At 34.0% G+C, this 24,064-nt stretch overlaps 1 protein-coding gene across 3 annotated transcripts in view; it reads right to left on the bottom strand.

Annotated features, from left to right (window-relative positions):
* The window catches only part of Elovl7 (ELOVL fatty acid elongase 7), a 184,209-nt gene that overhangs the window by 130,609 nt on the left and 29,536 nt on the right, over nucleotides 1-24,064 (bottom strand). The window contains exon 1 of one of the 3 annotated variants that reach the window (XM_067761743.1): nucleotides 12,274-12,635. The exons of the other annotated variants lie outside the window; for them this stretch is intronic. Coding sequence (XP_067617844.1) covers nucleotides 12,274-12,324 — 51 coding nt within the window. The 5' untranslated portion in view covers nucleotides 12,325-12,635. Of the gene's footprint in view, nucleotides 1-12,273; nucleotides 12,636-24,064 lie in introns of those variants that run through there. 3 annotated transcript variants of the gene reach the window in all.

Below are 24,064 nucleotides of genomic sequence, written 5' to 3' on the forward strand. Positions count from 1 at the left end.
ATTGATTTTCTCTAAAAGGTTTTGTGAAATTCTCTATTTTATATTTTTAATTTTATCTTATATCTTTTGCTATACACAAAGGTCACATTATCATTAATTTAGATTGAAAAAAAATTTAAAGCTCTGCAAACTAGAACTATTGCTGGTAGAAATACTTAATGGAGATACTTACTATAAGCAAGGTCCTATGACGAAATTGTGTTTGTTGCTGTTGTTGTAGCGATAAGGACACTCCTCAAAGGCCTTGGGAATACTCCCCTCGATGTTGATGGTCCTTTGCCGGATGCAGATCCGGTACATTTCAGTAACAAGCACCATTAAGGTACTAGCCCGACCTTCTCGGGAACAATTTGGTATGACCACATGAAACCTTTTAGGCCATTCCGCTCTCCCAACCCCTAGATCCATAAGGAACTTGAGGTCGCGAGAGTCTCGGCTGTTAATGAAACAGGATTCATCACGGCTTGCTGAGGTTGACAATTGGGTTGGAGAAGCTATATATTGCGCTGGTAACCCCTTGAAAGGGTTGCTATACACAACCCCTTGAATCAATTTGGTACTTTAGTGGCCTCTTACGACAGTCATACCTACCGCGGGTATATTCTAAGCCCTCTAACCCGCTGTGGTAAGAAATTGTGTTTCTTGTGGCTCACTTGCGAGGAAGAATTGATATGCTTTGAAGAACCTTGACCAAGTGCCCTCAATGGAAAATAACTAAGCATTAGGTCATCTTGATCAAAAAAATCAACAACTTCAAATAACTTTTAAAAAATAAACCAGTTCTTTTATATACATTTTTTTTCCTTCTTTGTCCTAAAGCTTATTTCATGATTTTCTGTTTTATTATAAAAAAACCGAAAAGAAAATACCTTTTTTCGGTATAAAGTTTGCTTTCGTAATAGTTATAGTAACAATACTTATGGCGCTAGAGTGATAACTAAACAACGATCAGGTGTTTTGTGTAAATCTAGAATAACCTAAAATGTCGTCGCGAAAGTGTAAATATGAAGCTAATGTTTTTTTCTATTTTTGTGGGCAATTTATTAAAGTTCGAGATATAAAATATTAATTAAATATGTCTCTAATTCTCTGTGAAGCCTACGAAGCATATTTTGGCATTCCTGCTTGGAATCAATACAAGACATGAAATTTGCAACACCAAGAATCTGTTGAGAACAAAAGACCACGTTAAAGACTGCTACATTGTGAATCCGAGTGAAAGACGTAGAGGTAAAATTGCAAAACCTATCGAATATCCTGATCTTGAATCTTCTTCTGTTCCAGTCGCACATGAACTTACGCGACCAGAGCCACCGAAAAATTTATCGCAGAGAAGTGGATCATATCTTAGTTCTTATAAAAGCAATGCCGATAAGGAGTTTTTACTAGAGCTTACGATTTCTTCTCGAACACAAGCGCGATTTTCGAGACCAAAGAAATCGAGAACTCGACTTCGCGCGAGATTCTCGTGTCTCGAAATACTCGTAAATCCCGCCAGCTTCTCGACATAAACTTAATTGTTGTATGGACAGTAGACTGGGTAGATTTATTAACCGATATCGCGCCATCAGGAAAAAAAAGTTGCACTTTGCGTACCCAAAAAAATAATTTTCGAGCCTGCGGAATTTAATTTTTTTACTTTTTTCGAATATGATTTTTAAGGTTTTTTTTCATGACCTACTAAAAAAATTTTCCTTTGATTGTAAAATTTTCATGTCTACCCTGTCCTACCTAAAAATGTCCGCTAAAAGCGTTGGCGATAACAGTGTTTTGAAAAAAAGAAAAAAAAAATAAGAAATTTTTTTTAGTACGTCATGAAAAAAACTTTAAAAAGCAAAGTCAAAAAAAAGTAAAAAAAAAATGAAATTTCTCAGGCTCGAAAATAATTTTTTGGGGTATGCGAAGTGGAACTTTTTTTTTCGTGAGCCCAAATCATATCGAAAAATCGATGGCCCGATATCGGTTAACTTTCGTCCATACAAATCAACCCAACCTAATGGACAGTATTTATACACTTGGTTTTTTTTACTTGAAAATTTTTTGTTGATTATATTGCTTTCCAATGACATTTAATTCAAAACATATTTATTGTATATATTTTGATGAATAATAGCAACACTAAGGGATACTATCATCTCTAAGCCAATACTAAGCAGTGACTTGTATGCACATCAATAAATCAATCATTATGTCTATACATATGCCCATACAAGCAGCGGAGAGCAACGAACAAACACATGTATATATCTGAGATACTCCCAAAAGTAGGCAATAATTTGTGCAAGTATCACTCACATTTACACGCGCATATGGGAAGCTATAAACGTAGTTACCAAACAGTATAAAAGCAGCAACAGTTGAGGCACGAAAATCAGTTTTATTTAAGCAAGCTATCAGTTGCGAAGTATAAGTGTTGTTTTCAACTAGACTAATAAAGACCATTTTTGCATTATTGAATAGTGGAGTTATTTATTCAACAGTTTAGTGATTCGAACGTTAGTAGAAGGTTGAAAATAAGAGGAATTTCAGTAAATTCGTTACAATATAATTTTGTTCACAATATTTTATTTTTTAACGAGACATCGAGAACAACGCTTCTCGCGAGATTCTCTAATCTCGAAATACTCACACTACTTGCGAGCGTCTCGAGTTTCAATTCTCGCGGGATTCTCAAATCTCGACATACTCGTCATGCTCGCGAGCTTCTCGACTTTCAATTCAGTCGGGGCATTGGCAGTATTTATACATTTCGGTGTTTTTAGGTGTGGTTTTGTGGAAATTTTCGCTTGTGCTCCACAAGAAATCATAAGCTCCATATAAAACAGCCGATGAATCGGTTAAATTGAGATCAAGAAGCTTACGAGCATAACGAGCCATATGAGTCATTCGAGATTCGAGAATCTCGCGAGAAGGCGAGACTCGTGAGAAATCCCTTCTCGAAGAAGTAAGAGAAATCGTAAGCTCTAGTTTTTACCGACACCAAAACAACCAAAACATCATTTCATCACTACTGAAGATTTTAATAATTTGATTAGAGTTGTAAATTTACTAAAAAGTAAAGCAGAACTCTTAGGCTTTTCTTCGAACAACGTTATCAAGGCCAATATGGTAAAAACATGATGGGAGACTATATTTGGGGTTTATTGAGGGATAGTATCTATGAACATAAAAGCAAAAGTAAAAGTGTAGACTTTTAAATCATTTTCCACTTGTTTGTAAGTTATTTGGATATTAATAAAAATATTTATTTTAATTGTTTCATTTTCAAGTAAAATTTAAAACCACAGGTTTTGAAAAATTTCCTTGAAGCGGTTTCCTAAATAGGAAAGCAAACTCTTTCATGCCATATATTTTTTTCGTCAAATTACTACCTAAAGAATTGAAATTTAATGCTTTGAAGTCAAAGTCAAATTTTGTGTTGAACCGTGTATTAGATGTACAAAAAAGTCACACTGCAAATACTAATATTTACTATTCACGATCTTAAATTTTAATGTGACCATAAAAATCTAATTTAAATAAGAAACTAAATTTGTACTAATTATGATTATGGTCGAGATATCGAACATATAAAATAAACATATTTACACATACAATGTTAGGCAAATACTTCGATAAGTTCATGCAAATTTTGTTTTAAAGCAATACAAATTTAATTTGCAATGCCAGTAATTGAATTGAAGACAATTTTGCGCATCGCCTGTTTATGGCACCAATCTGTCATAAAAAACGCGTACATATAATTTTTATTGCACTGGCGAAGAGTAAATATTTATAGATATTTGTAGATGTGTATGTATGATTTTTTTATTAAGTGCGTGTGTTTTTTATTTTAATTTAAATTAGTAAAGTTTTGGTTATTAATTATGATAGCGATCACAAAGATCAACTAAAGAAGAGACGGAGTATTTTTAAAACACTGGGTTATGGCAATTGAAACAAGCTCACAAACTTCTAACGTAAAAAAATAAGAGGTCAACTACCTTGACCGTAAATTTTGCACCAACAATTGAAATGTATATCTATTATTAACGCACGCCTCATGGCCGGTGAGTGGCTGCTTATTTCAGCTAGGATTCTGATGATTTGACAACTGCACTTAACTATTCCCATCGTTCTACTGCATATCTCAGCAGGTGGGATGTGGCCTTAGGTTAAATCCCGACAAGGCAGACCTGTTTCTCTTCACGAGGAAGTACAAGCCACCTGCCTTCAGACTACCATTCTTAAACGGCCAGCAACTAACCCTGTCGTTGAGTACCAAGTATCTGGGACTAACAATTGACTGCAAGTTGAATTGGAAAGTATGCATCGAAGAGCGGGTACGGAAGGCCTGCATCGCCTTCTATGCCTGCAAATCAATGTTTGGTAAGAAATGGGGACTCAAGCCAAGCATGGTACTTTGGATGTACGAGGCGATCGTGCGACCGGTGCTGGTTCCATAGTCTGGTGGGAAGCTCTTAGTAAGAGCTACAATATCACCAGCCTGCAAAAAGTCCAGCGAACTGCGTGCGTTGGTGCCATAGGGGCCGGACGCACTTGCTCCACAGCTGCTTTAGACCCCATTTTGCACCTGCTTCCGATCGACTTGCATATACTTTGTACATCGTCAGAAACCGCACTGAGACTCAGGGAGTCTGGGTGTTGGAAGGATACTCAGCAAGGGCATAGTAGTATCCTAAAGAAACTTTCGGATGGAACATGTAATACCGAGACAGATTACTACCCTCGCAAACTGGTGTTTGAGTATGGTTGTAATACCGCCATTGCAAGCAGGAACGAGTGGAAGAGAAACCCGGGCATAAGGGTCGACGACATCCAAATCTACACTGACGGCTCCAAGATGGAATCGGGAGTGGGGGCCGGAGTCTTTTCTGAGTCCCTAGATTTGTCTGCCTCCTTCAGACTCCCATCGCACTGCAGCGTGTTTCAATCAGAAATCCTCGCGACTTGGCAAGCTTGCAAATCACTGGAGGACTTGAATGTAGCTGGTAAAGTTTGCATCCTGTCGGATAGCTAAGCAGCGATAAAAGCGCTTTTCTCGCAACACATTAACTCAAAATTAGTGTGGGCTTGTAAGCGACTCATATCCCAGTTATCCACCAATCTAGAACTACGCGTTATCTGGGTCCCGGGTCATAAGGGGGTAGAGGGTAACGAGAAGGCCGACGAGCTAGCACTCAGGGGCTCATCGGAGATGAACGAGGAAATAACCAGCGTCGAAGTAGGCATACCATTAGCAGTAGCCAAGGGGAATATCCAAAGCTTCTACTTGAAGAAATCACAAACAAAGTGGAATAACATCACCACCTGTGCAATATCAAAATCCATTTGGCCAAACTATGATGGAAAGAGGACGAGAAGTCTTCTGAACAAATCCAGGGCTAACACACGCAAACTGATAGTAGTCTGCACCGGTCATTGGGCAGTAAGTACGCATGCGGAAAAGATGGGCATTCCGTATAACGACTACTGCAGAAGCTGCAATGATCCAAATGCCAGGGAGACAGAAAAACACTTTATGTGTAAATGCTCGGCTCTAGCTAGAGCCCGGCTAAGGTTCCTTGGAACCCCGTTTCTAGAATACCTCAGAGGGTTATCTGCTAAATGTTCAATACTTAATTAACATGATTATCAAATAAATTCAAAGCCTTTTTTGAAATATCTAGGAGTAAACATTGACGCAAAACTAACTTTTAAGAAGCACTTCAGGGCGGTGGGGAGAAAGTTTCTATAGTTAGCGCAGACCTAACGCGCTTAATGTCAAATATCGCACAGTGGTCGGTCTTATATGGAGTTGTTGGTCAAAAATACTTCCAGTAGAGATATCAACGTGAAACTTTGGTCACGGCTTTACAAATATGTCAGAATGATTTTTCCATAAAATTGGTGCGGTGGATACCTTCATACCGACCCGCAACCACCCACTTTCACCGCATGCATACAAAAAGTAAGTAGATGTGGGGGGAAAAGTGGTAAGATGTGTCTATCGCAAATACAATGTTTAATAGGATTAAATAAAGAAACTAAAGTTATTAAAAGATCTTGCATACATAACAATAACAGATCAACAAACACACACAAGATTTTACATTTGCATATCGTCGACTGAATAAAATAATGTTGTATGTTACATGTCAGCACATATAACATACGACAATAATTTATCGTGGTGACGCTATCAGAAAACTGGTGCAAAAAAATAGATAGTGGCAAAAAGTGGTAGCTGATATTAACACTTTAGAATCTGAAAACTTTGGCTAATAATAAGGTATGAGTCCCAACGTCATGATCGGTGAGGAACTCAACTAAAACTTTAGCTGAAATTGAAGTATTTGAGCAAATAAACACTAATAAAGGCATTGTATAATTTAAAATAACAAAAAAAAAAAAAAACACAACAAGCTAAACACACTAAAATTATTTCAAAATGAAGTAAACACCTTCGATGTTCATTTTTACTTATTTCGATACAATGATATTTTATGTAATTATAAATAGCTTAAACTTGTACTTTATTTTTAACATTCTCACACTGCAAAACCAACTAATACTATAACACCACTTTTGAAGCTATTCTTAAAGAGTACAGTTCGAATACAACAAAAGAAAATATACCTTTTAAAAGGCCGTTATAATAAGAGATACTAATGACACATTTGGTGACCAACTTTCCCTTTGATTTTTTTATTTTTGGCCTATGGAACCGACCACTGTGCATCGGTGGTCCAAGCAAAGCTTCCCTTCAGCTATTACCTTACGTAACCAGCTCGATAACATTGTAACGAATCTAGTGCAAGTCCTCTTATTTGCAACCTTCTACTAACGTTCGAATCACCAAACTATTGAATAAATAACTCCACTATTCAATAATGCAAAATGGCCTTTATTCAAGTCTTTACAATAACACTACTACCTCTGGACAGATAGCGTACTTAAATCAAACTGAACTGTGCCTCGACTGTTGCTGCTGTTATACTGTTTGGTTTCCTCGTTGACATATTTCTAGGCGCTTCTATTTCTAGAATTTATTAGTTAGTTACCAGCTATAAAATTACCAGCTATAACTACGTTTATAGCTTCTCATATGCGCGTGTATAGTGATACTTGCACAAATTATTGCCTACTTTTGGGAGTATCTCAGATATATGCATGTGTTTGTGCGTTGCTCTCCGCTGCTTGTATGGACATATTTATAGACATAATGATTGATTTATTGATGTGCATACAAGTCACTGCTTAGTATTGGCTTAGAGATGATAGTATCCCTTAGTGTTGCTAATATTCGTCACAATATTATATGCAGCACCAGTATGGCATGAATCTAAAATGGTCCACAAAAAAGATATACTAGCAGGCTACCTTATCACTGCTATACGGATATCATGTTACGTTTTCGCATTTTCATTTGATGCTTTCTAATTTAAAATTGTCTTTTCTAATTTTCACATCACGCTTTCTCATTTATATTTGACTAATGATATTACCATATGACACTTCAGCCTTTAAAGCAGATTATTCTCATTTTCAATTTGAATTGACACTTTCGAAATTTCATTTGTCGCTTTCTCATTTACACTTGTCTTTTCTCATTTCCACATGACACTTTCGCATTTATATCTGACGTCTTCTCATTTACAACTGGAAATTTTTTGGTACAATTTTCTTTTTTTAACCGTTTTAATTACAACAATGAAATATATTCAATTTTGAATTTTTAATGCGGATTTCTGTATTTTAGGGACTAACTTCGAAAAACGGGGATTTTGTTTTCTTGCTTATTAAATAAAAAAATTGGTTTAGTCTAATGCCCAGCCAAGCGTTGTAGAGTGTTATTGAAAGCTTTATGCAAACTTATTTCGCATGACTTTAATAAACAATTTTACCTAATAGATATATTTTTTGTCCTCATAGACTTAAGCGTTAAACAGTTTTCAAAGCTTGACGTTGTAACAAATTAATTCGTTTCGCGGGCAACACTGGTCAAAGGTTGTTCACATGAATGTTTATTGTATGAGCGTACTTGTGTATGTTGCTTTATTGGAATAGCAGTTAACACCGTTCAAATTATGTCAGTAATTATGACTTTACAGCAATTACAACGTTTACAACAATCAATGAGCAACAGCAATAAAATAAAGAAGCAATTGTCTGTGGTAGATACTGAAAGCAGAATTCTAATATGTAGATATGTAAGTGTGTTTGTGTAATCCAAATACGAATACAAATGTTTCATTGTAATCATCATTTAAAATTTGACATTTCTCCAACAACAACTTCAGTTGCTGTCATTAGTTTACAGTTGGCGCTTATTATATTTTTGTTTGTTAAACTTATTGTTGTTATCGCTACGTTGCTTCTTGTTTTATTTGCCTTGGTTTACCTTAGGTTAGGTTTGGTTAGGTGGTAGCTGCCCTGATAAGGAAAGCTCACTTGGACAACACGAAAGTCTGTTGTGATACCACATACCCGTACAATAAAATAACGGTGTCGTAGATCTAGCTACTTAGAGAATCGTTGGGTAGCATTGATAAAGTTCCGAATGATATCGATCTCTACTTTGGATAAATCCTCGGGAGACCCAAGTGAGTCCCGACCGAAGTACTTTCGCCTAGTTCTGGCAAAAGCTGAGCAATCAAGCATAAAGTGATTTGGTGATTCCACCTCATCATCCTCCATACAGCTACAGCAGGATGGAGTTTTCAGTATATTGAGATGTACTGCATAGATACCCATGGGACAGTGCCCTGTCAAATCCCCAATGACCATTGATAGGTGAGCCTTAGTGAACCCAATTATTTCGGCAGACCTCCTGCCATCCACTTTCGGCCAGAAAGATTTTGCTACCCTGAAGAGGTGCTGTCCGCCCAACGTTTTCTGAGCTGACCCGAGGCCCAGCTATGGAGGAGCAAACCACGGTGGCCAGCGGAATCCCGAAATCCCTACAGCCATCTTCATCCGGTTCCGTTGTACCGCTGCGGGCTAACAGATCCGCTTGATAGTTACCCGGGATATCACTATGGCCCGGGACCCAGATAATCTTATTATAAAATAGTTCGACGCGAATGTTGAATTCAAAGCCTTGATAGCTGCTTAGCTATCAGAGTAGATGTTAAATTCCCTAACCGTTGTAGCACTGGATAGCATTTCATCCAGCGCATCCTTAATCGCAGCAACTTCCGCTTGGAATACACTGCAGTGATCAGCCAATTTAAACTTGCAGCTTACATTTAGCTCTATCCGTCTGCCCGTCTGTCCGTTAACACCATAACTTGAATAAATATCTTCACCAAATTTGGTACACGAGCTTATCTGGACCCATAATATATTTGTATTGAAAATGAGCGCAATCGGATTATAACCACGCCCACTTTATATATATATAACATTTTGGAAAACACAAAAAACCTGATTATTTAGTAAATAATACCCTAGAATGTTGAATTTTGACGTGTGGACTGATACTAAGACTCTTTATAAAAATTTTAAACATTTTTTTATAATGGGCGTGGCACCGCCCACTTGTGAAAAAATCAATTTTACAAATATTATTAATCATAAATCAAAAATCGTTAAACTTATCGTAATAAAGTTCGGCACAGTGTTTGCCTTTACTATAAGGAATGCTTTGAAGAAAAATTAACGAAATCGGTTAAGGACCACGCCCACTTTTATACAAAAGATTTTAAAAGGGTCATGGACGAATAAAATAAGCTATATCTTTGTAAAAAAGAGCTTAATATCAATGGTATTTCATTTCCCAAGTGGATTTATAACAATAAATTCAAATTTTAAAAAATGGGCATCGTACCGCCCTTTTCTGCTCCGCCTACCACACCGTATGCCCTGGGTTCGCACCCCGGGCAAAGCAACATCAAAAATTTTAAAAATAGGGTTTTTAAATTAGAATAAAATTTTTCTAAGCGGGGTCGCCCCTCGGCAGTGTTTGGTGAGCGCTCCGGGTGTATTTCTGACATGAAAAGCTCTCAGTGAAAACTCATCTGCCTTGCAGATGCCGTTCGGAGTCGGCATAAAACATGTAGGTCACGTCCGGCCAATTTATAATTTTCTATGTTTCGGGAGCCTTAACTCGAAGAAAAATTAGTTCAGAATAGAACCATATGTATATGTATTATTGCGCAGCCTTGTAACACTATTAAGCACACAAAACAAACAACAACAGGATTTCAAGTATACAGCTGGGTATGTAAAGTTCCGTTTCACCCGAACTTAAGCTTCCTTACTTCATTCCGGGATGCTTTTGGGGACTCCATAGGAGTCATTTGGGGATCGCGAGGGAGCCCCTGGAATGGCATAGTCCCCAAAACCTTCCCGGAATGACCCCCAAATGACCCCGAAGGAGTCCCCAAAACCATCCCGGAACGACCCCGGGAGGATCCCGATGGAGTCCCCAAAAAGATCCCGCAGCAACCCCAAGGAAGGAGGAAGTCCCCAAAACCATTCCGGAATGACCCCCAAATGATACCGCTTTCGCATTAGTTCAGGCTGTAGTTCCAGGTTTTTCGTTTTTTTCCAAGGAATTTCTATTGCTCCTGCTTTCAGGTCCCGCTTTTTTGCTCTGAGTGTACGAAGTTCACTGATTTGTTGCACCTTTTCTGGGTTATTCAGCACTTTTGCTGTAACATTATCGACTGTGATTTGGCCAACACTTTCCGCGTGCATTTGTCAATTTTGGCAGAGAGGGTAGATATAATAAGAGACGTCAGTTCATACTTTTTGCGAAATTTATTTGTAATGTCCCATTTGAGGGGTAATTTTAAATTGCTTCTACACATATTAATATAAACTTCTTAAAAATGTGTAGAAGGCAATTTTCTAATACCCGCCGTACCTGACATTACAAACAAAAATTGAACTGACGTCTCTTATTCGTCTATCCTCTCTGGTTATGGCTCCATCGCATGCATTCGAAGAAAAGGTGTTCAGCATCGACCTCCAATCTTCAGTTCAGACTACTTCGCAAATAACCTAAATGTTTCCAAAAGCACATTCCCAAACTTTTGGCATATTGTGCATTTAATCTTGAATGCGATAAAACAACGTCTAAAAGTACCGCAGCAGCAACCTTTATCATTAGTAAAATGCATATGTAAAACTTACCTACATATGTAAAATAGCTAAGACCAAACACGTTTTGATCAGCCGAAATCACAAAACAACATCAACAAGTCCACTATGAACCAGGGGCTGGTGCAGGTGGCGTGAGCTTGATTAGAGCGTTAAACAAATATACGTTTCTATGTTTAAGATCGTGTGAGCCAATTTCTCACGCATGCGTGTATTTTGTTGTCTATGCAGTGTATACCCAGTCAACATTTTGAAGTCCCTTGTGGAGGGTATGGAGTGCTTTCTGCTTTTTTTTGGCATCCTTTAAGATGAAAATGGGGCGGTTAAAATGTTCTTGAAATTATAAGCTACAAAATTTCACAAGAAGTTCTCTTTCTTTAGCGCCTGTCTTATCATTAATATACCGCGATAGATAACCCAATATCCAAGTGAAAGATTTTTATTATATATTTTTCCTTTGCTGTTTTGTGAAAGTTTTCGCAGCAAATTAATAGCGGGAGGAAAAAAACCTAATTTTGACAGTAAATGTCAATGCGATAAAAAAAGCAAAATTATGAGACTAGGTTGAGTTGTGTTGCCGCAGTCTCTATGGGAGTTTTCATGAATGCTTTCGGGGTCAATCTGGATATGTCCAAGCTTCTTTTTTTACATCCATAACCGTTTAAGTGACATTAGCCCTTTAACAATCGCGATTGTCACTTCTGCTTTTGCCACCTGGCGCCAATCGTGGATTCCATGGGTTGTTAGATCCTTATCTAGTTGGTGCTAGCGAAAAGTGGCCTAACCAACTAAGTCGCTCACTCAGCCTGCGGCGCATTTAATATAAACCACCACCCTTGCGTGATATAGCGCGAATCCGTGCTGGGTTAGCAATTTAAAGAAATACCTTGTTGGACTCGATTGTGTAGCGCAAACTTTTAAGGTGGTGCCACCGCATTTTATAGGTTCTCCAATCCTATTCTTAATCTTACCTACCCGTGTCGAATCGTGTTGATCTGGCAGGCAAGGATATAGATCTCAAGTTCATCATAGAAGGGGTGGGTTGTATGAGCTGGAGGGTTCAATTTGATCAAAGCAAATCGTTCCCGCGTTGGTCGCGCTTGCATTTTAACAGGGCCCTTTACTAGTCTCTATATTAACGCATGAAATACTCATCTTCCATTCGTTTATACTTCAAAATGTTACCTGGGCTATCGTATATGTAAATATGTGCCGTGCCTGTGTTTGTGCTTGCATTACGTCAAGTTTAAATCACATCCCGTCACCACATTTATGGGTCAAGTTGAATTGAATGAAGTTGTTGGTATTTACGGCTTGTCTCTTTTTCTCCCGCTGCAACCCCTAGCTACCCATACACTCGATTTTTCCTCTTCTTCTTTTTATTAATTAATTAATTTTTTTACCCGAAAACGTGTTGCCAATTGTATTGAATTCCATTTAAAAACTATAGCGACGAAGAGTCTATGCAGGCTCTCATTTAATTATTTTTTGTTTTCGATTTTTAATTTTTTTTTTCCACAAATTTTTTATCCATTGTTGTTGATTATTTTTGGCCCACTGCGGCTAACGAAAGCAAAATGAAAACAAAAGAGCTAAGAAATAATGCAATCATTGGTTGATGGCTTTGGGTGAAGCTGCTTGGGGTACAGTGGAAGCTGCTGATGATTGCCGACTGCTATGTGGATATGAATTAACGGTGTTTGATTGTAATTTCTAAGCATCTTTGATTGTTTTGAGTGGTGTGTGTGTGTGTGTATTTAATTATTTAATGTTTGACTATTTAGCTGCTTGAGCGGTTCACATTAGTAAATAATACCCATTTTATTTTATTGTCAGTACTAATTTAATTAAATCTTTTTTTCTGCTTTCAAAATTTTTTTTTGTATTAATTTTGGGGATTTCATCGTTGATTATGTAATACTTTGTATAGGAAAAAAATTTCTCATGCTCCGTTGGAAATCGATATGCGTTTATAAAAAACTCAAATCACATATTCAGTGGCATTATTAATAATAAATAGATATGCATGTCTATGGGTTATTCCATCGCGAATTGGTTTGTATTGTGCACGAGCGAAGTATGCAGTTAGAAATGTATGTCAGTATGTTGCAGTGAGTCTAATTCATCTTGCATTTTAGTTTCCTAAATAATAGACATTATAAATTACATTTCGTCGCTTTTGTTGAACAAACATTAAAAGTGAGATATTTGTAATAAATAACCTCTAACATTGCATGACTTAAGGGTTTAAATAGAAATGTCTATTGAAATAATGGGAACACCAGTGAATTAATCGCAATGATCGCATTACACAAAACTTTTTTGTTAAACAGTGCTTCCTGTTATTGCAGAATAATTTAGTACAGGCGAATAATAAAAATATAATCAGAGCGGATTAAAGATAAACAAATAGTAATAAAAATTTTTTGTGACTGCTTTTAATTTCTTTTTAGTTAATAGACAAATTTTTTTAATTATAAGATTATTCCTAGTTATTTGATTTTTTTAGTTTTTAATTTTATTTTTAATGACAAAATGGTGCAAAACTTTTATTTATTATTTCATTAAATCGGTTGATGATTTTACTTATTATATGATGACTATCAACTATTTAGTTGTTTAAATTTTTAAATGATTTTCCATTGATATCATATCTTTTTATTAATTTTTTTCCAATTAATTAATAAATAATTTTTAGTATTAAAATTATTCTCAATTATTTTACTTCTTTTTGAATTTTTTTAATGATAACTAAGCAAATTGTTTTTATTTAGTTTTCCAATCAACTGCTTAATTATTTGTCACTCTACGATTCTTCTTAATCATTTAATTATATTCACTCAATTAAGTATACATTTTTGATGTATATTATTTCAATATATTACTAATTTGAATTGACTTATTATTTTTCACCTTTTTTTTAATAACTCATAGGCATATCGAGTTTATTTATTATTTCAGTTAATCAATTGATTTTTTTTTAATAATTCCTGAGTGGTTCATTATTGCCTTGTTTAAATTATATTTCGAATTATAACTAAGTAGACCATCGCATATCGAATTTATTTATTTTCTCAATTAATCAACTGATTATACGATTTAATCGGGGATTGCCCGTATCGCTTTTTTTTAAATGTATAAAAACATTTATTTGAAGCAATTTTTAATTTTATAATTTATTTAATAATTTAGGAAAATTTTAAACAACGTGACATAAGGACGGACAAGGCGTCCGTCAGCTGTCGCCTTGTCCGTCCTGATGTCCCGTTGTTTAAAATTTTCCCAAATTATTAAATCAACTGATTATTTTTAATTTTTCCACTACTTTTATTTATTAAATTTTTTCTCTTTCTAATTAAATTTATAATAATACCTACGCAGACCGTTCCTATTACTTATGCTTCCAATTAATTGATTGAATTTTATTATTTTTAAAATGTAAAAAAAAAAAACGTGATTTTTTCCAATTCATTTATTGATTATAAAATTTTTCTTATTTCGCTTATTCTTTTTACCGTTTTATTATAAATTTTTAATAAAACACAAGCAGGTCGTTTTTATTTATTACAATTAATCGATTGATTATTTTTAACGTTGCGATTTGCCTTAACTATTTGATCACTACTCTGTATTTTTTTTATCTTTTCATAAAATTGTCAGTGTTGCCTATTTATCTTTTCAATTAATCCATTGAATATATTTAATTATATGATTATTTTTTATTATACTATTTTCATAATTTTTTGATTTATCTTTTTATTTGTTGATTTATTTTACTTTCAATTCTTTCCAACTTATCGATTGATTGTTTTATTTATACGATATTTTCATCATTTTGTTATATTTTTTACACCCAATAAGACTGTTTATTTTTAAAATATCGACTAATCGATTGATTATTTTTAATTATACGATTATTCTTAACTATTTGATTATATGGCAATAATATTTTCTTTCAACTATTTAATTTTTGCCGTGATTTTAGTTATTTTATTAAATGATATGTAATCATGTTTATTTTCCAATTAATCAACTGATTGTTTTAGTTGCGCAGAGCTCACAGAGTATATTAACTTTGATTGGATAACGGTTCGTTGTACAGGTATAAAGGAATCGAGATAGATATAGACTTCCGTATATCAAAATCATCAGTGTCGAAAAAAAATTTGATTGAGCCATGTCGGTCCGTCCGTCCGTCTGTCCGTTAGCACGGTAACTTGAGTAAATTTTAAGGTATCTTGATGAAATTTGGTACGTAGGTTCCTGGCCACTCACCTCAGATCGCTGTTTAAAATGAACGATATCGGACTATAACCACACCCACTTTTTCGATATCGATAGGTCGAAAAACCGAAAAAGTGCGATAATTCATTACCAAAGATGGATAAAGCGATGAAACTTGGTAGGTGGGTTGAACTTATGACGCAGAATAGAAAATTTTTAGAGTTTTGGACAAAGGGCGTGGAACCTCCCACTTTTAAAAGAAGGTAATTTAAAAGTTTTGCAAGCTGTAATTTGGCAGTCGTTCAAGATATCATGATGAAATTTGTCAGGATCGTTACTCCTATTATTATATGTATGCTTAATAAAAATTAGCAAAATCGGAGAACGACCACGCCCATTTAAAAAAAAAATTTTTTAAGTCAAATTTTAACAAAAAATTGAATACCTTTACAGTATATAAGTGAATTATGTCAACATTCAACTCCAGCAATGATACGGTGCAACCAAATACAAAAATAAAAGAAAATTTAAAAATGGGCTCCGCCCGCCGGCTTAGATTCTAGGACGATAACTTATTTCTGTGAAAAAGGGCGAAATCGGTTGAAGCCACGCCCGTTCTTATACACGGTCTACCGTCTGTCCTTCCGCTCGGCCGTTAACACGATAACTTGAGCAAAAATCGATATATCTTTACTAAACTCAGTTTACGTACTTATCTGAACTCACTTTGTATTGGTATAAAAAATGGCCGAAATCCGACTATGACCACGCCCACTTTTTCGATATCGAAAATTACGAAAAATGAAAAAAATTCCATAATTCTATACCAAATACGAAAAAAGGGATGAAACATGGTAATTGGATTGGTTTATTGACGCAAAATATAACTTTAGAAAAAAACTTTGCAAAATGGGTGTGACACCTACCATATTAAGTAGAAGAAAATGGAAAAGATCTGCAGGGCGAAATCAAAAGCCCTTGAAATCTTGACAGGAATACTGTTCGTAGTATTACATATATAAATAAATTAGCGGTACCCGACAGATGATGTTCTGCGTCACCCTGGTCCACATTTTGGTCGATATCTCGAAAACGCCTTCGCATATACAATTACCACCACTCCCTTTTAAAACCCTTATTAATACCTTTCATTTTATACTCATATCGTACAAACAAATTCTAGAGTCAACCCTGGTCTACTTTTATAACGATATCTCGAAAAGGCGTCCACCTATAAATCTAAGGCCCACTCCTTTTGAAAACCCTCACTAATACCTTTAATTTGATACCCATATCGTACAAACAAATTCTAGAGTCAGCCCTGGTCAACATTTATGGCGATATCCCTAAATGGCGTCCAAATATAGACCTATGGCCCACTCCCTCTTAAAATACTCGTTACTACCTTCCATTTGATGCATATGTCATAAAAACACATTCCAGGGTTACCCTAGGTTCATTTTCCTACATGGTGATTTTCCCTTATTTTGTCTCCATAGCGCTCAGCTGAGCATGTAATGTTCGGTTACACCCGAACTTAGCCTTCCTCACTTGTTTTTGTTTTTGTATGAATTAATTAGTAGTGATTTCTATTTAAATTGAGAATTAAAAATGCTTTCAATTGATTATTTCAAACTAAACGATTATTCTTAATTGATTGATTTGTTTTAATATTCAGCTAATTTAAAAAATGTTTAGAACAATTGATTTTATTATATTTTTTATTGAAAATTATTCATTGTTGTTATTGTTGTTTTTTTCAGCAGTAACTAATCATGATTATTTTAAAATTTTTTTTTAATTAGTTAAATACTTATTGAAAAAATTAAATAAGTTTTCCCAGAAATCTTAAATCATGTGACTACTTTCTTATTTTGATGACTCAAAATAATTCGATTATTTTTATTTATTCATGAATGTAAAGACTTCTGTTCGAATATATCAATTAACTAAATAATATGGAGCTTGCTTATATCATGTTTTCTGATTAACTAGAAATATACATTTTTTATGAGATTAAGCATTGAATTAAATCTAATTAATATTTCAAATAATCAGTTAGTCGAGCTACCCTTGTATGAAATATTTACGTGTTCTAATACCTGAAATTTGATAAAAGTTTGAATTTGTGTTTTGGATTATTTTTTTAACGGTACCAATGATGATTACTTTCGGACTTTTTTCATTAGTTATAAACTAAATCATGCAAATTAAATTTATTTTATTGGAAATCTTAAGTATTCATGTGACTTATTTATCATTTTTATTACTAATAATTAATTAGTAACTTTTTTATTGATTAATTATAAAGTTTTAGCAAAATACATATATCAATATAGATGATTAATGACTTTTACTAAAGTACAAATATCTTCATGATGAATTTCATCTAGAGCTCAATAGTTTTCTTTACTGATTAATCACAAATAAAAATCATTCCTATAACTGAATAATTGGATAATAGTCAATCAACAATTTGGATAGTTAATCGAATTGGCCTAGTATGAAAAATGTCGTCTTATACTTAAGTTTTAAAAAGAAATAAAAAAAAAAAAATTATATTAATTTTGAGACTTGAGTTTTATTTATTTATATTAGTAAATTAATTTTGATCTTTAGTTCAAAAATTGTGATTTGCAAATACAATATATTTTTTTAGTTCAAAAATTACCCAAAAATCGACTTAATTACTTTCTAATTAAAGTTTTGTTTAATAGTTCGAAAACTTTGCTACGAAATGTTTGTAAATGAGTGAAGTTCTAAGAAGAAAAAAATATTTTATTGCAACTTCTGAGGTATTCGCAGATCACTTAATTCCCTTCTAATGTAGCTGTCGATATTAAGTAAGAAAATATATTGAACAATACTCCTCGTACACAGCGAAAACGTTCAACTTACAACATTTTATCGCTTTAAGATGGAACGACCCATATACATATGTGTACATGTGTGTGTGTCGTGTCTTGCCTATTGCTCGGCAACAAAGCTCAATCTATAACAATATTTTATTTTCTTTTCATCTTTTTTCGTTTTAGGTTTTTAGTTAACTAAATTATATTTGATTTGCTTGTTTACTTTTTTTTCGTCCACCTTGCATTTTCTGCCAAATTATTTGTGTGCATTTACGAATTATTTTTATTGCTGCGAAACGAAATGTGAATGCCGACAGCCTCAATTAATGTGAACTTATCTTAATAGCCAGTTTTATTATACTCAGTTGAGCAGAGCTCACAGAGTATATTAACTTTGATTGGATAACGGTTGGTTGTACAGGTATAAAGGAATCGAGATAGATATAGACTTCCATATATCAAAATCATTCGTATCGAAAAAAAATTCGATTGAGCCATGTCCGTCCGTCCGTCCGTCCGTCTGCCCGTTAACACGATAACTTGAGTAAATTTTGAGGTATCTTGATGAAATTTGGTATGTAGGTTCCTGGGCACTCATCTCAAATCGCTATTTAAAATGAACGATATCGGACAATAACCAAGCCCACTTTTTCGATATCGAAAATTTCGATAAATCGAAAAAGTGCTATAATTCATAACCAAATACAGATTAAGCGATGAAACTTGGTAGGTGAGTTGAACTTATGACGCAGAATAGAAAACTAGTAAAATTTTGGACAATGGGCGTGGCAACGCCCACTTTTAGAAGAAGGTAATTTAGAAGTTTTGCAAGCTGTAATTTGGCATTCGTTGAAGATATCATGATGAAATTTGGCGGGAACGTTACTCTTATTACTATATGTCTGCTTAATAAAAATTTGCAAAATCGGAGAACGACCACGCCCACTTTTTAAAAAAAATTTTTTTTTAATTCAAATTTTAAAAGAAAAGATAATATATTTACAGCATATAAGTAAATTATGTCAACATTCATCTCCAGTAATGATATGTTGCAACAAAATACAAAAATAAAAGAAAATTTCAAAATGGGAGTGGCTCCGCCCTTTTTCATTTAATTTGTCTAGGCTACTTTTAACTCCATAAGTCGAACAAAAATTTACCAATCCTTGTGAAATTTGGTAGAGGCTTAGATTCTAGAACGATAACTGTTTTCTGTGAAAAAGGGCGAAATCGGTTGAAGCCACGCCCAGTTTTTATACACAGTCGACCGTCTGTCCTTCCGCTCGGCCGTTAACACGATAACTTGAGCAAAAATCGATATATCTTTACTAAACTCATTTCACGTACTTCTCTGAACTCACTTTGTATTGGTGTAAAAAATGGCCGAAATCCGACTATGACCACGCCCACTTTTTCGATATCGAAAATTACGAAAAAAGAAAAAAAAATGCCATAATTATATACCAAATACGAAAAAAGGGATGAAACATGGTAATTGTATTGGTCTGTTGACGCAAAATATAACTTTAGAAAAAAACTTGGTAAAATGGGTGTCACCATCCATATAAAGTAGAAGAAAATGAAAAAGTTTTGCAGGGCGAAATCAAAAGCCCTTGGAATCTTGGAAGGAATACTGTTCGTGGTATTACATATATAAATAAATTAGCGGTACCCGACAGATGATGTTCTGGATCACCCTGGTCCACATTTTGGTCGATATCTCGAAAACGCCTTCACATATACAAGTAAGGGCCACTCCCTTTTAAAACCCTCATTAACACCTTTAATTTGATACCCATATCGTACAAACACATTCTAAAGTCATCCCTGGTCCACGTTTATGCCGATATCTCGAAAAGGCGTCCACATATAGAACTAAGGCCCACTCCCTTTTAAAATACTCATTAACACCTTTCATTTAATACCCATATCGTACAAACAAATTCTAGAGTCACCCCTGGTCCACCTTTATGGCGATATCTTGAAAAGGCGTCCACCTATAGAACTAAGGCCCACGCCCTTTTAAAATACTCATTAACACTTTTCATTTGATACCCATATTGTACAAACGCATTCTAAAGTCACCCCTGGGCCACGTTTATGGCGATATCCCGAAAAGGCGTCCACCCATACAACTAAAGCCCACTCCCTTTTAAAACACTTATTAACACCTTTCGTTTGATACCCATATTGTACAAACGCATTCTAGAGTCAACCCTGGTCCAGTTTTATAACGATATTCCGAAAAGGCATCCACCTATAGAACTAAGGCCCACTCCCTTTTAAAATACTCATTAACACCTTTCATTTGATACTTATATCGTACAAACAAATTCTAAAGTCACCCCTGGTCCATCTTTATGGCGATATCTCGAAAAGGCGTCCATCTATAGAACTTAGGCCCACGCCCTTTTAAAGTACTCATTAATACCTTTCATTTGATACCCATATCGTACAAAATAAATTCTAGAGTCACCCCTGGTCCACCTTCATGGCGATATCTCAAAAAGGCGTCCACCTATAGAACTTAGGCCCACTCCATTTTAAAATTATCATTAACACATTTCATTTGATACCCATATCGTACAAACAAATTCTAAAGTCACCCCTGGTCCATCTTTATGGCGATATCTCGAAAAGGCGTCCATCTATAGAACTTAGGCCCACGCCCTTTTAAAGTACTCATTAATACCTTTCATTTGATACCCATATCGTACAAAATAAATTCTAGAGTCACCCCTGGTCCACCTTCATGGCGATATCTCAAAAAGGCGTCCACCTATAGAACTTAGGCCCACTCCATTTTAAAATTATCATTAACACATTTCATTTGATACCCATATCGTACAAACAAATTCTAGAGTCAGGCCTGGTCCACCTTTATGGCGATATCCCTAAATGGCGTCCATCTATAGGACTATGACCCACTTCCTCTTAAAATACTCTTTAATACCTTCCATTTGATACACATGTCATACAAACACATTCCAGGGTTACCCTATGTTCTTTTTACAACATGGTGATTTTCCCTTACTTTGTCCCCACAGCTCTCAACTGAGTATGTAATGTTCGGTTACACCCGAACTTAGCCTTCCTTACTTGTTTTTGTCTAAACATTGAAGGTTGTACATCTCAAGAGGCCCACTTACATGTGTGCTGCAGAAGGGAGCGGGATTTTGCGTAATTTATCATACGTGAGCGTATGCATGACGATACTTACATACATACATATGCACATAACTCATATGTGTGGTATGTGCAGCCACTTGAACTAGCAGCGCTGCCTTGATTCAACCTGTTTTAATTGTTTAAAGTTGATGAATGCAATAAATTTCTTGTATAAAATGCGTCTTCAAAATTTTACAAACCTGAACTAGTATTTATTTTACATTTGTTTCGTGACGGTGGTCAAGTTGAAATGCACAGACAATTTGCACCAAACCACAAGTTACTTCTTAATATTTATGACTGATGGATGTACAAGTTAAGTGTGAGAAGAAAAAAAATCTTTAAAATAATAAGAGAGAGCATCCACTGGGTTTTTGGCTATGAGTGCTAACAATGAGTAGGTGACCCAAATAAAATTAGAAAGCTCATGTTAAGTGTTTCTCTTACAAACTTAAGAACTACATAAATTGTTCTATATTGTAAGCTCTGTACGCCTTTTTCAAACCTAATAAACGCATATCCTAATGTACGAATACGGAGCAACCCAATCTTTTTTCTCGACCAAGGTCTGTCATTTCAGTATCACCAGGGGTAGAGTACTTGTTCTGTGAAAAGACGAAATTTAAAAAGAAAAATTAAAAAAAAATGTATTTAAATGCATGAACATTTTTTTTCACTTTAACAGAAAAAGAAGAATTACCGCATCTGGGGAGGCTTAACTTAAAAAATTGATTAAATTATTAAATTGTTGAAAACTTTTTTGCTATGATTTTTTCAATGATTTTCTTCAAATATTTGCTTCCAGACAAACTAAAGATATGAAATTTTGAAAATTTTAGGTTTCTTCAATTTTTTGTTTTGATTTAGTGAAAAGTTAAAAAAAACAATTTTTTTGTGCGTCCTATAATTTGTTTGGGTTTTCCCATTATTTAACTGGAACCTTAAAAAGCCAAAACAGATTATTTGCACTTTTCAGCTTAAAAAAAACTAAAATTTTTTAGTTTCCAATTTAGTTGGAAATAATTTTGTGATTTGCTTTAAATTCTTAGGAAAATTCGAGTTTTTAAACTGTAAACACCTCTTTCTAATTTATATTTTTTTGTTTCGCACTTTAACAGGTTTAACCTTTAACAAAACGTAAACTTTGCTTTAAAACTCATTGGTGAAAGGTCATTCGAATTTACCTTAACTTTCACAAATTTTACTTTAGTTTTTTAATTTGTTTTTTTTTTTTTTGTAGATTCTAAAACTTGAAAATAAATTTTATGGTGGTTTGTACCCTCCAAGTTTTTTAAAAAGTTTTGAAATTTTTTTTTTTTTTGAATGTTCACATTAACTGGAACTTTTTTGATGGTTTGTTTAAGAAAGCTTAGTGAAAAAATTGTAAATTTTTTTGCATTTCTAAAAGTTAAAACATGCATTTAAATGTGGTTTATATATTTTGGCAATTTCAAAAAAAGTTAAAATGATAAAAATTCAGAAAAAAGTTCGAGTAATTAAAAAAAAAAATAAAAGAACTATAAATTTCCAATTAATTAAATTTTCAAGGTTTTGTCAACAATTTTAGCGTTTATAAAAAACAAAATTAGTTCGACTTTTTTTAAAATTTCTCGAAATTGTTTCTGGATTTCTATCATTTTGTTTCTAATTTTAAAGTGATAAAACATCTAATTTGAGATCGTTTATAGCCTTCGATTGTTTAAAAAAGTGTGCCACATTTTTTTTTTTGAAATAACATATTAATTGGAATATTTTTAGAGTTTTGCTTTAAAAAAAAATCATTCTAATTTTTACACACAGTTTTTTGTTTACATTGAATTTAAAAAAGTCAAAACTTGCAATTTAAGACGGTTATACTATTAGACTTTTAAAAAACAAATGTTCTATTTTTTGAATTTTGAAATTATTTGGAAATTATTTTTAGCCGTTAGGGTTATTTAGTTTTTTTTTTTTTTAATCGCCACAAACGTTTTTTGGACTTTCAACCTTTTTTTTCGAACTTCAATATCTTTTAAAATGCATCTCAAAACTTGAGTTTTTTGAAAAAATTAAAAAAAAAGTTATTAATTTTTTTAGTTTTTTTACTAGTTAAAATTTTTTTATTTTTATATTTTTATAAAACATTCAAAAAGATTCATTCGCATTTTTTCTTAGTTTTATGTTAGTTTTTAAAATTCAAATCACTGATAAAAATAACTAAATTGTTTTAAATAAAAAAAAAAAAAAAATAAATACAAAAATTTATAATTTTTTTGTTTTATTGGCCTACTGATTTGTAAAATCGTGGGTTCGAATCGAGCTCAAAGCCTAACAGTAGTTTTTGTGTTATTATTATTTTTATGATGTTTTTTTTTTTAATTGAATCAGTTCCCGTAAAAGATCCTTTTCTTTCTTCTATTCTAATTTAAATCGTCTTAACAATCTTTTAAAAAGATGTATTTAAATTTTATCAGTGTTTTGATGTAAAAACTTTGCCAAAAATTCACTTTATATATTTTTTTAATGGTAACAATTTTTTATAGTTTTTTAAATGTTTTGATTTCGATGGCCACCGTGGTGTGATGGTAGCGTGCTCCGCCTATCACACCGTATGCCCTGGGTTCGCACCTCGGGCAAAGCAATATCAAAATTTTAGAAACAATCTTTTTCAATTAGAAGAAAATTTTTCTAAGCGGGGTCCCCCTCGGCAGTGTTTGGCAAGCGCTCCGGGTGTATTTCTGCCATGAAAAGAT

This window comes from Eurosta solidaginis, chromosome 1, assembly GCF_040869045.1.
Source record: "Eurosta solidaginis isolate ZX-2024a chromosome 1, ASM4086904v1, whole genome shotgun sequence".
Classification (NCBI taxonomy): Eukaryota; Metazoa; Arthropoda; class Insecta; order Diptera; family Tephritidae; genus Eurosta; species Eurosta solidaginis.